General features: G+C 33.1%; 1 protein-coding gene across 1 annotated transcript in view; it reads right to left on the reverse strand.

Annotated features, from left to right (window-relative positions):
* The window catches only part of LOC147080032 (protein apterous-like), a 193,440-nt gene that overhangs the window by 73,333 nt on the left and 105,557 nt on the right, over positions 1 to 14,550 (reverse strand). Inside the window, exons 3-4 of the mRNA XM_085947776.1 lie at positions 5,672 to 5,845; positions 3,274 to 3,449 (exon numbers count right to left, since the gene is read on the reverse strand). Coding sequence (XP_085803902.1) covers positions 3,274 to 3,449; positions 5,672 to 5,845 — 350 coding nt within the window. The remainder of the gene's footprint in view (positions 1 to 3,273; positions 3,450 to 5,671; positions 5,846 to 14,550) is intronic.

Raw genomic sequence — 14,550 nt, forward strand, 5'->3', positions numbered from 1 at the left:
GGAAAATAATATTATATCATTTTATGGCATATAATTGCGGGCCCAGGCGGGCATCAACAGAACTTTACTATACGACCTCAATATTTATCCTACCTGACACACACCTGTAATGAAAACTTTGTCATTTATAGCCACAGGTTGTATTAAACAAACCTGCCTAAAATTATTAGATTTTTTTTTGAGTAGGTACCGACAAAAATTAGGATACTGATTTTTTAATATTGGACGGTGATAAGTAAAGTTGTCACCCTAAAACCATCATGGTATAAAGTACGAGATTTGAATATTAAAATTGCGAGAAAATAGGGAAAAATAATTACAAGATAAAAAGAACTTTTCATATACATACCTACCTACAACGTTTTTAAATTTTCTGTTCAAGTATTATGCTCAATATGCTCAAACTTGTACTTGATATGAAGTAAATAAAAACAAACAAACAAACAAACAAATATAGAATACTGAAATGTCATTTTGATTTCCATAGTAACGCACGTATATATTAATAATTTAATTGCTAGGACCACCCCCTTAGCAACCAATAATAGTCTTTTACTTTTTACGGATTTTTCTGAAATAACTTTCCATACAAAACAGAATTAACTGAAAATGAATTCAATAAAGATAGCTAAAGAATGCGTTGGCATCGTGTTCTGATATATTCTAAAAGTTTCAAATGTCTAGCTAGTCGGGAAGTTAGTTAAAAATCGATTGCAAGAATTATACTGGACAAACAACTATCGGACAAACAAGAATACGTGCTAATAAAAACGTTGTAATTAACGAAATTTGACTTACCCTACCGGGTGTGTTATAATAGGCTTCAAATCTCGAGTGTGGAGAAATATGGGATAAACCTGAGCACTGGTTAAAGAATTATAACAGCGTATGTATAATTTGATCTTATCATGATTTAATCGTGATCTTAACAAAGAGTAGAAGATAGAAAAAAAGATTAGTGGATACCAAAGGATTTTGCTTTTGAAACAAAATATAGATATCTATTCAATGCTAATGCAGATTTTAATTTAACACATTGCATAAAAACATGATTTGATTTGATGAGTTAAAAGTTAAATGATTCGGAGATGTACCTAATTGGTTGCATTTAAAAATAACTTCACCTGGAAAAATAAATTAATAGGTACAACTGAATTTACCCATAAAAATTGTTTGAAGTGCAGCGAAGTTAGTTACCTGGGAATATTGTACGAACCGGAGCGCTCGATAATTTTCTGAAGTTATTTACATATTTATCTTACTTTATGTATATTTTAGAAATATAATTATATTCGATTTTTTTTATATGGACTAGCTAGAAATTAATTTTTCCACGAGACGGAGATTTCATGTTCGGTCGTTCCAGTTTATTTCGAGTCCTGCGTCAGTATGTACCTACTTAACATTATTGCACAATTTACTTGCAAACGAATGGAATAGGTTAATCGATCAGTAGGCACTTTTTACCACGTTTTTATTAGCTCGTATTATTGTTTGTCCGGTACAGATTTTTTCTTGTGCAGTACAATTTTTTTCTTGTTTATCCAAGATTTTTACTTACTTCCCGACTAGCTAGACATTTGAAACTTTTAGAATATATCAGAACACAACGACAATCTTTTAATACTTTTGGCCATTTTTAAGCAGAATTGAATTCATTTTCAGTTAATTTTGTTTTGTATGGAAAGTTATTATTATTGGTTGCTAAGTGGGTCCTAGCAACTAAATTATTAATATATACGTGCGTTACTATGGAAATCAATACGAAATGTCAAAATGACATTTCAATATTCTATAATAATTATTCAGTATTTCTATCAAGTACAATAAAAAGTTTTTATTAATACATAGAATTGTCAAGTTTATATGATTCAACAGAAAATTTAAAAACGTGGTATATAAAAAGTTCTTTTTATCTTGTAATTATTTTTATTTATCAGACACGCTAATTTTTTTCTTAATAAGACAACTGTAGAAAAAAAGTTTGCAATCCCTGCACTAGACTATAATAATGATTACCGTGGAATATAATAAAGAGTTTTTAGGTACTTCTATATCCAAACATACGTTTGATGTACTTATTGTACTTTCAGTTGTGCACAGTATATCTAAGCTCAATGTACCTTCCTTATATTATGTACATTGAATAATATATCGCAGATAGAATTATAAAGTGTCTAATAATATTACTGAACTACCAGCCAAGGTATCCGAATAATACCTATTGATTACTGCATTTTTTTGCAGAACAAATTTACAACATAACTTGAAATTTTTCAATTCATAAATCAATAGTAGAAATAGCCGCCAAAATCGAGTAGATGTTATGATATTACTATAATATAGTAATATCATAACGTATTATGTATTCGCATGCGCTAATTATGTACATATTATTATTATATACCTTACATTAAGAAAAATAATTGCAAATATTAAAAAAATAAATACAGTTAGGTATATAGTTTGTTTCTACATAATATAATGTTGTTGGCGTAACAGTAAAATGCAATCAATATGTATCAAGAAAAACAAAATAATAATATTTCGCGCAAAGCAAAAGGATGCATAATAGTATTTATTATGTAATTTTTCATCAAATAATATTGAACGAATTATTAATTAACAGTGCTAAAACTCTTTTCTATTCAAGTCTGCCGACATTTAGATAGGTATCTGCTAGGCGATAAGCTATAGAAATATTTTTTACAGTTTCTATGACAAAGCACTATTTAAATGTTTAAATAAAAAAACATAAATACGAATCAGGTATGTACACAAATTATTTTTGAAGCCATTATGTACATACATAAATTAAGATATCAACGGCTCATAAAAAAACTTTGTAGGTAAGTACTTACATACTGAAACAAAGAAAATTATCTTTGCCAAGCTACAGGGTAATCCATCAGAAACTTGCTGTCATAAGTCATAACATTTTGGTAATATTTTTATAAATAAAATAAAACTAGGTACGAGTATATGCATATTTTGACGAGCGTGAGCATTATTAATTACACCGTAATATAATTTGACGTAAAGCTGGATAGATCGGAAAACTTACGCAAATTGACAGTAAATAAACACGACTGATTATTATTATTACAATAATTTTATTTTGCCAAAAGAAAAAAATGGCGTATATGGAAATGACGTGGGTGCTATCCTGCGTCATATCAGTAATTAATGCTGACAAAATATAAGACAAGTTTAATGATAATCGAAAGGCAAAATGAACGCGATAAACACTTCCTCAGTGTCTGTGACTCTTACCAAGGTTGGCTGTCATCGCTTCTAGGTCTTTGGGCTTTCGTTTTCTGGGCCGGCCTTTCTGTCTTGGGGGGCCGGCTGGCGCAGGAGTTGAGGATCCGTTGAAGAAGGGCGGTGTCAGGAGATCAGGAGGAGGTCTTCCGGCTCCCCCACATTCGTTGATCGTTTCATAATGTAATCTGTAAAAAAAAACAGTTTTACAACAATCGAATATTATTAATACGGGATCGTAGAGGGTGACATTTTATCAAGAAAGAATTTGAGCACCTCCAAAGGGCCGCACTAGAGGTTGGCTTTGGCTCATGGTACAAAGCCGACAAAATCAGACTAGGCTGGGCCAATGTTTCAGTTTTGGAAACCATCAATTTGCCCATATTCAAATCCAGAAATGTTCACAGAAAAACTAAGACAAACCGTCATACGCACAGTCGTTGCATACGGGTGCGAGTCATGGATGCTAAATATGAAAGTAGCTGAAATGGTGGACTGCTTTGAAAGAAAAATCCTGAGGCTAATATACGGACACGTGAATGTTGGTGGGGAGTGGAGAATTAGGTACAACACGGAACTATACCAAGATTCAAAACTCTCCACCTTCATAAAACTCCAGAGGCTATAAGAGGCTAAAAGGCCAGTGGGAAAGCTACGCACACGATGGGGTGATTATATTACAAAAGATGCCAACCAGCTGCTAAAAATCAGGAACTGGAAAAGACGTGCGGAGGACCGTTCCGGCTGGAGGACGGCGGTGGAGGAGGCCAGGGCTCGACTTGAGCTGTAGCGCCATCGAAGTAGAAGAAGAGGCTGATATTATAATCAGTGTTTCTAACCACCATTCACACTATGCCAGATAAAATAAGAAAATAAGCTAGATGGCAGAAAAATACTTGATTTTCTCAAAATTAATAAATTAGTAGTTCAAAAAATACGTGATAGACATTATTTTATATAAATTTAATTTTTTTTTATATATATATAAAAGTGTATTGTCTCACAATTAATCACAAGAAATAAATAAGTCATTCGAATAAAAAGTTAATGCAAGTACAAAATTTGGTTATCGCGTTAATATTGTATCTATGTAAAAAAATGTTGGTAATCTAGCTTGTTTAAATGACAAGTGTTATGAATGTTATGATGTTTGCTGTGTCGTAATACCTACGCTACATTTAACGCCATTGGAATGCCAGATGCAATTTTTTTCAAGTCTATGCCTACTCGAAAATGCTAGATCTGGCAAGAAAAATGCTAAATTGGCAACGTTGATGTAAAAATCACCAATTTGTACGTACCTATGCAGTTCGCCGTGGTGTTATCGAAATGTATGTAAGGTCGTATATTAAAGACCGTCCACCCTTTTTGGGTCGTATATGACTAAGATAAATTCATGTCTAAATAAAACACGGTTCTTGTCGGTTTACAGGAAGTCAGCAGCAAACAAAATAGCCGATATACTGGATTATTTGTTAGGTTAGGTACATTATTGTCTGCAATGCTCCACAAACAACGCGTATTTTGTATTCATCTCGGTGTTATAGAAATGACTGTATAGTATAAGGTCATCCGGTAGCGAAGGGTGGAGGTAGACTGTTAAGATCCGCCATAAATTGCGCACAAAAAACTTTTTTAGTCATACGTATTTGTTTTTATTGAACTAAGACTACAATTTGAAGATGGAAGTAGGTATTGGTTAGTTTTTAAAAATCAAATAAAAACTGCCTAAACCAAACCATAATAATTTTTGTATATTTTGGGCGATACGACAAAATTATGCACACTTTTTCATTCATAATATGTAGGTACTTATTTGTTTTCGTTGAATTAAGAATACAATATACACAATGTGTATATTGTTGGTTCATTTTTTTAATTCATTAAGCCCTGCCTAAACCAAACTACAATAGATAAAACATATCATTCTATCTATAAAATATCCAAAGTTATGTATGATTTAATTGCATAATTTTAAATATTTCGAAGATATGCGAGTTTTTTTGACTTCTATTATGACTTGTTTTTCGCAGGGTTTAATTGAATTTTAAAAACTAACCAACACCATCTGTACATTATAGTCTTATTGCAATGAAAATAAGTACGTATAACTGACAATGTTTAGTGTGCACTATTTATGGCGGATCTTAACAGCTTACGTCCACCATTCGCCACTGCGGTCATCTCTTTCCGATAAGAAAGCTCGCGGCGAGCTCTGCTTCGGTGAAAAAATGTAATTAATACGTACAATTATTTACATGTAACCAAAAATCACAACTCTCAGCAATGGGTGCAAATATCTGTTTTCATTTCCAAATGAGAACACAATTAGCCATGATAAATTGTATGTCTTGGAATTAATCACTAAAAATAAGGTGAGTGCTTAATTAATTTTTTTAAGTTTTCATACCTGCAGTAAACTGTTGAATCTCGCATCCCAAAGTGGTCGCCTTTGGTAAGGGGTGTGTTGCAAAGTGCGCAGCAGAAACAGTGGACGTGGAAGACCAGGTCCCGCGCCCTCATCACTAACTCTGATGAGGAGATGGTCGCCTGGCAGCGGGCACATCTTTTCGTGCCGAATAATCTAGAATTAAAAAGAAGACATGTTTGAAATACAAATTTCTTATTTTCACTAAAAGGTGTTTTAATAATATCGATAATAAGAGCGTACTTCAGTGAAATAGCAAATAATTTCCAACAGTAGGTGCGACGAAATTTCTCACTCGTCGCCTGGACTCGCCAATCGGAGACCGACAGTCGAAGTGTGCGCACGTCGATTTGTTTTGTCATGGCGTCGGATGAAAATATTCTTAAATCGTGTAAAGATGACTAAAAAACTGTACGTATGTACTTAAAAAAGAAAACATGTCAATGAATATACTATTATTATTAGTAATATAAAAATAAACATAACATTAAATGGACGCATGTTGGATTTTTATGACAAATTATATTTCGTTCGGCACGCGTCATTTGCACAATCCGCGCATCGCTTAGCCACGATCTTTTAAGACCATGCCTCAACTGAAGTATAGCCTTAAGAGAATCTGAAGATTTCTGAATTCATAAACATAATAGGTAATATACTAAATAACTAATTGATCCTACAGTGTTTCCGTGTCTACTGCAATTTCACCATTTCTAATGCTCAGAAAAAGAAGACAAAACCATTTTTCATCGATTAAATTTATGTTTTTATTAGGTACTTTCAGCAAAACTGACTGACTCAGATTTAAATTTATTTATTTTAACACATTGTGGAGATTACTAACTATAGTTACAGTGCGTCCTCAACAAGTAACTAAGAGCATTTAGATATTTTTAAAACTAACGAAAATATAAACAAATTATCTACGTATTAAGTAATAAGTACATAAAATAATGAAAGATTTAGGGGTACATTGGTACGACCGCGTTAAAAACAATCGAGCTCGTGAGCGGGCACAGCAGCCCTCAGTGATTGAAGTTGTCACGAAGAGATCAAGCGGGAGTGCCTCGTGGTACAACCTCAAAGGTTCCGTTACCCCGCAGCGGTACTATAAAGGTGGTCTACGCGATGCAGGTCTCAAATGGCGAGATACGCGAGACGTGGCGATGGACAGAGGTAAATGGTGAACTAGCCTTAGTGCTTGCCCTATGCCAAACGCTAGAGCGTGACGGGGTGAAGAAAGAAGTAAAAGTCACATGTTATACAATTTCGTTTGATACTGTCTCCACCATTGACAGAACGTCGCTATAGGATTTGTTTCCCGAATATCCATTTTTGTCGAAATCAACATTTTAATGCAGTTCAATTTCTTTTATCGAACTCTACCGAAATCATTTATAAAAACAATATATTTTTATCTAGGAACAGAGATATTTTTTTAAAAAACCCGAATACGCCATGTTAAGTTACAATTACTCCGTGGTTTTCTCCCGAATGGCCAACTATTCGTACCTGAATATCCAAGTTAATTTCGGTCTAAATATATCTCTGGCTGAGTGTTTATTTCCCGAATATGACTCCAGCCAATCAAACCGCGCTCACGCCGTGCATCTCGCTCCCACATTCACGCTGTCTAGCTCTAAAACAATCACGCCCACTTTCATATTTTTCCGCCGTCTGGAGACTTCTTTCAAATTTCGTCTTATTGATATTGTTTTTAACGTTACTATTGTTTTAATAGTGAATTCATCAAATTTGAAGAGATCATTCATAGCTGATACACCACCAGTTCGCCCTGAACTTACAATAGAGTTGTGGAAGTGAGTATTTCAACCTAAATAACTGCATTTTGTTTTGATAAATGACACAAAATCCCAACGGTTATATGAATTCTACAGTATGACCCGGCAACTACTATGACGTAAAAAATAATTATTATTTCAAATTATTATTAATCAAACATTGTTTGTCTTTATTTTACTTTTAATCTAGGTATTTCTATAAAAATAAAGGCGATGCTATTATTTATTTTTGAATGCGCTGATAATTAATATTTTAATTTAATATGTATGTTAGTAACTATTTATTTGGTGGATATTATATACTTATGATATTGGTACCTACCTAATATTAGCAGCCAATGGTGGTTTGTAATAAATTTAATTGTCAATTATAGAAATATATATATATATATATAATAATATACAGATATATATAAATAGATTTTTTTTTTTTGGAAAAAGTATTAATACAAAATTGTTAGCAAGTACGAGTAAGTACCATCATAAAATATTGGAGAAATGACCGTGACGTCGGTTAGTAATTGAAGTAGTAGATACCTTATAATATATTTTCTCAGAAGTGATTTAAAAAAAATATGTAAGTATGTTCAATTATTAGAATGGTACATTCTTAAATCTTGTGAAATATTCGTTCAATAAAAAAATTGTTAATTACTTAAAAACTATTTTATTACTTAATCCGAAAAAAAAAACCGAAAAAAGCGATTGCCGCGTGTTATTGTTACATACGAACTTGGATAATTACGATCATTAAGTATTTAAATAGTAGAGGTAATTATTAACAATTATCGTGTAAATAAATATAACATTTGAGGCGCGTACTTTTTGACCACTCAGTAATCTGTGGGCCGTGCAGCAATACGCTACGGTCTTAAATCCCGAACGTCCATGTTTTGTCCCGAATATCCATTATTCTAAGAGAACGCTAAAAATTTCCCGAATATCCACAGTGAGTACTTGTAAATAAAACGCATTTTCTGTGCATTTAATGATTTATACCAGTATATTATTCTTGGAATCTATTCTTAGATAATGTTGCAATCATACAGTATAGAAAGAATGATTGTTACATCTACTGATATTAAAATATACGACAGTGAAATTTGTTTTTCGTCTCCTGTAAAATTGACATTTGGTCTATTCGGGAAACAAATCCTATAGCGACGAGAAGTTACATAATATATGAGTTGCCTAGAGAGTCAGCCTAGAATCGAGTTATGAGATGATCTCAAAAAAACACCAGAGCACTGTTTTTTGTAATTATTAGAAGAAAGGTGACTCGTTTGAATATCAATGACTGAGTGAGTCAATTTACATTTTTTTTAAATATATAAGTTTAATACTCATAAGGCTGCAGACACACAGCACACTGAAAAATAGAGCTCCCAACAACAATTTTCACATGGTTTAAAGTAACTTTTGTTAGCCAACTGTTTTTAATGCCTTTAAAATCACTTGGTATATTTAACTCAAATAATTACAAGATAAAAAGGACTTTGTATATACAACGTTTTTAAATTTTCTGTTGAATTATTATGCTCAATATGCTCAAACTTGTACTTGATATGAAGTAAATAAAAAACAAACAAACAAATATAGAATACTGGAATGTCATTTTGACATTTCATTTTGATTTCCATAGTAACGCACGTATATATTAATAATTTAGTTGCTAGGATCACCCACCCCCTCAGCAACCAATAATAGTCTTTTACTTTTGATGGGTTTTTTAAAAATAACTTTCCATACAAAACAGAATTAACTGAAAATGAATTCAATTCTGCTTAAAGAAGTCTAGCTAGTCGGGAAGTTAGTTAAAAATCGATCGCAAGATTTGTACTGCACAAACAACCATCGGACAAACAAGAATACGAGCTAATAAAAACCTTGTAAAATGAAAAAATTGAAAAATGTGAGTAGTTATGACTCTAGGCGACTATATTTATATTTAATATTGCTCATTTACGAAACAATAAGCCACCGATCGCTACCATCCGTGAAATTCCTTACGTCGGAAAGTTGCACATATTACAAGAGGTAAAGCGAATTGAAAAAAAAAAAAAACTCGAATAATCAGCTTAACACGAAATTCGCAACGCCTCAAATATTATTTTATCGTCCTGCAAAAAATATTTCACAGTTGAACTTTTGTGTAATGTATCTACAATAAAATTAGTCACGCCACTGGGCCAGGTCGATAATCGCCCAAGAAGCCTGCCGATTCTCAAGTAATATAATATATACTTATATATAAATGAGTACTTAGGTTATAAGACTGGGAAGCACAATGCATTATGATCATAATGTTGATCATAGACATTTTACGTGTAGCATGATGACAATCACTGCCTTCTAGAGTATGTAATCTCGAGGGAACTGAAATACCTAAGGGGTAAGGACTAAGGAGAAGCAGGCAACCGATCCTAAGTAAGGAAGAATACGGGATAAATGTAAACACGTGTCAAGAATACGTCATACGTCGAATACTGACAACTGCTCTCGGTTTATGCATTAATGCTCATTTAATATTGGTGTATTATATAAAAAAAAATGTGTAGGCATGTAGAATCGATAAAAAAAACGTTCAAAACGTCATGCAGGTGTTGATAAAGTGCGGTTCAACGTGAGGTGACTCATTGTTGTTTTGGTGATTTCTGCAGATTTTGCCAACTGACAATGTTAGTTTAAAGGTTCAGGCTACGGGACGGGAGCATAAGTCTAATAATATTTTAAACCATGAAAAACGACATTATACACTTCTTTCCCGTAGCGGCAGCTTAGTCATTCACACATTCAAAACCCTGCGTCAAAATTTACTCTATTGGTACATAGCCTATCGGAATTCTATTTATTATCTGTTCTGTGGTAATCTCATTAACTGAAGACTAACGGGGAAGATATAATCAAATATGTATATCCGAATCCGATGTACCTACCGGCCGATCGGCAGTACCTAACGATTTTCGTTTTCCACGAAAAAAAATTACTGAAATTTACGCGAGAAGATTTTTAGTGTAAGTCATTTACAACAAGGGCCACTAACGGTTTTCCATGAATTAGATGAAACAGTTGTTTCGACAGAAGTATCAATATCTTAATAAGATGAGAATCTTTCACAATCAAAGTGAAAAAAAATCTGGCAACATATATGCCCGTATCACAGTTCACCGTGTCGTATCAGAGAGAGATGGCCATATAGCATTAAGATTTATTCAACAAGATTATTAATTTGATATTGATTGGTATCAAATATCTGAAAATAATGCCTATTGTTAAGATATTTGATAGGTACGAACACCTACTTTTAAATCATTCATAATTTTATATAAATAAATTTAATATATACGATAATATGATCGTATGTCAAATGTACTTAAGTACATAATATATTATGTACTTCTGTCTTTTCTTTAAATTCCGGTTGTTTTTATTAAATGCTTTTTAAGTATTTTATTAGTTTTTTATTGTGCCGGCTCAATTGTTGCAATAAGATCATAAAACAACGTTTCGATATTGTACAAAAATAATTTGAGAAGCGCTGTTGACCCCCTCTAGTATTTACTTTAGCTACATTTACGATTTATTTAATGACAACAATCGAATCCAGAACGGTAAATAATAAAGTAATGAATTTTCCAGCAGCCATATTAATCTTATCCCAACCATGTCCGATCCTAATAGAATCATATGGGCCTCCACAGAGTAGAGGTTTGTATTAACAGATTTTGTTTTTACGAGAAATGGATGACAGCCACTTGCTCAACCTATTAGGCCCATTCTCTAACTCATTCACAAATTGAAAAATAATATGTGTTAACTAACCTAACCTAACTAAAACTAATATTTAAAATCTACAAATGCTACCAGTGTTGCGTTTCATACGTTTGAATATCTTTATTATTCTGATTAAAAGCCATATCAATTTTCATAATAGGTATGGCAGAATTTGGATGCGCAATTATCGGTATAGTGATCTGACTTGTAATTGTGTAATCTGCCATCTGTGTTTTCTATCATCTCTCGCTAATGACGCATATACCTAATTAGATGTAGTTAAGACTAACATAATACAGACATAAATAATAAAGAAATAGACAGATTCGATTTGTTTTTGAAGTTATACTTCTTTTGGCGCGTTTGGGAAATCAGATCAGAGTGTATTTTTGGCGTGTAAATAAACCAACGGCGTTCCAATAAGCGGTCCTTTTTCTTGAGTATGTAATTTAACACGATAATTAAGAGCTAGTCAAAAAATCTAGTTTAGCAAAAGTTTTGTTTTTGTTTTGTTACGCCAAAGAAGTATAACTTCTAACGCGCGTACATAAGTACACATATCGATTTTTAATCAATGAAATATTGTATATATAAAAACAAATGGTACATCTAACCACTTTACCTATTATTTTAATTTTGTTATTTTCGATAAATTTAATATTGCAGCTTCGGAACCTGTTATCTCAAAAAGTAAATCGACGCCACCATGTTTTTTTTGCATTTCTATCTAGAAACCGATCGGGAGGACTTTCGGTGAATGTTTCAGATTGCTAGCAAGACAAGTACCATTCTCAAACAAGTTAGTTTTTGGAAGACAATTATGGTTTAGAGCAGTGTTTCTAAAACGGTGGTCCGCAGACATTTTCTGGAGGTCCTCGAATTTTTGGAAAATTCCATAAAAATCGTCAAAACTCGTGCACCTGCGAGTGTTTGTGCATTGTGTATTTATTCTTAAAATATACTAATGGTTTTACGTGACGAAATCAACCGCGATCAGATGTCGTATACGTTACTATATAAATATATTTCGTATTTCTGTTTCTCCTATGTTCAATGGTCCGCAGGTGTATAAACGTTGAGAAACAAGTTATAAGTTATATCTCCGCAATATGTATTAGAGTGAGATAGAATTTCTACGGCTGAAATAAATATTTTTTGTCTCGTCGCCGGTAAATATTGATTTGAATGAATACATTCATTTAAAAACTACGGGCACGTGTTGCTGAAATTTATTGTTTTTGTGTTAAATATAAAGATAGTGGTAATTATTTTTAGTTAATTTAGTAGAAAATATGGTTAACTATGTTGTGTTTGAATTTGTTAGCCGACTATTGTTAAATTTGGTAGCTGCATGTACTGAAAAGCAACATGGTGGTACAACGGTTCATAGTTACACATCTTCATTTTGCTGAACAATACCCAGTCTCTTTATATTATTACTCTGAGGTTTGAGACGACATTCAAAAGAAGATAAAATTCCTCTTAATAATCTACTTGCATAGCCTTAGTCTAGAAGTTTTTCAGTCATTTTACTAGTCTAGTCTAGTGATAGTTCATTTATCATTCAGTTGGTATATATTCTAAAATAATATACTCTCAAATTTGTATTATAATAATAAACGATAGTGTTTGTAAAATATATAACGCAATTATTATCGGTTTGCATGCTATCGATGTTTTGATATGATAACAGTTTTTTGAAGAATCTTGTGACTGTTTACGAGTGCAGCTGTCCAGGTATGGGACTATAGTAAAACGTTGACATATTATTATTAAAAAAAAAAAAAAAAAACACAATCAAAGTAAATACTAATATTATGATATAGATCGAAGTAGATATCGAAGTAACACAGTTCTGTGGCAGGTTAAAGGTACTCGGATGAAGAAGACCACCCCTGGTCCATCACTTGATGATGATGATCGATTACTGATGGGAGTTTAAAAATTACTTCCTATTTCCTTGTTCCATTGGATTTTTTCTCGAGCCTCTTAAAACGTTCGTCGTCAGACAAAATTAAATATATTTTAAATCAATTGGGTATCCTGTTCCGTCTTCACACAGCAACTACAACGTTATTTTGAGCATTTTTTTACGTGTGGTACAACAATATTATTGGCAGAGCAAATTAGGCTAATGTGTATAGAAAAACCGTCATATACGATTAAAAATTTTAAAACAATAGAAAATAATGCCCACGGTAGACCACGGTCAGTCTTGAACCTCACATTTTTTTGATTGACAACCAAGCGTGCTACCAAATATAATAAATACTAAGGCCATGGAAAACATGATTTTTTTTTAAAAAATACAGTAAGTACAGAAAACTATTGGCAAAGTAGATAAAGTAGACGATATGCATTGCGTTATTTTGGCCGGTCAACTGCGAAAATTGTTTGACTCATATGAAAATTTCAGTAATAATACAGGAGAAATCATCAGTTAACACCTAAATTAAGTACCTAGACAATGCGATCGGAAATTGCCTACTAAAGAAGGAAGCCGATACATTACACGACTGGTCCTACTTTTCGCCACTACCGTTGTCTATTGATGACCTGTCATTGCCTCATACTGACGCGTCTGTCGTGTTCACTTGTCGGAGTATTCTTAGTTTCAGATTTCTTTCAGATTATTTTAACGTATCTTGGAGACTTTGGAGTTCATCTGATTTAGTGGTTATGTGTTACAGTGTTATTAATAATTGAAAGTGACGATCAAAGTAAGTAAACTTCTTCTGTGTATAATAATGTCATGATACACTAGGACGTTTGTCAATGTGACGAGGTGACCCAAAACAACGATACCGCGCGAGCGAAAGTTGAAACCAGACCACGGAGCCATCATACATCATCACAAAGGTCAGTGTCTGGTACTCTGTTCCATCGCCTTCACCCCTAGATCCGACCTCCTCATCTTCCCTTAAAATAATTACAGTCCACTTAAAAAGCTCAACCACTTACATTATTTATATTGCTTACTTGATTAAATTTTAGGACCGAGAATTTCTGAGTAGTATCAAAATCAAGAAACTACTGTACCTCGGCCACATTATGAGAGGACAAAAGTACAGCATTCCCCAACTTGTCATTCAAGGAAAGATCAATGCTAAACGTAGAAAAGGACGGCGCCGCATTTCGTGGTTTAAGAACCTCCGTGATTGGTAAGAGTGCAGCTCTACTGAACTGTTCCGGGTAGCAGATGACAAATCTAAGATCGCCTTGATGGTGGCTGACCTCCGCTAGAGGATGGCACAAAAACAAGAAGAAGAAGTTTTGATATTGTAT

This window comes from Rhyacophila brunnea, unplaced genomic scaffold (assembly GCF_057557595.1).
Source record: "Rhyacophila brunnea isolate RB1 unplaced genomic scaffold, BYU_Rbru_1.0 scaffold_1, whole genome shotgun sequence".
Classification (NCBI taxonomy): Eukaryota; Metazoa; Arthropoda; class Insecta; order Trichoptera; family Rhyacophilidae; genus Rhyacophila; species Rhyacophila brunnea.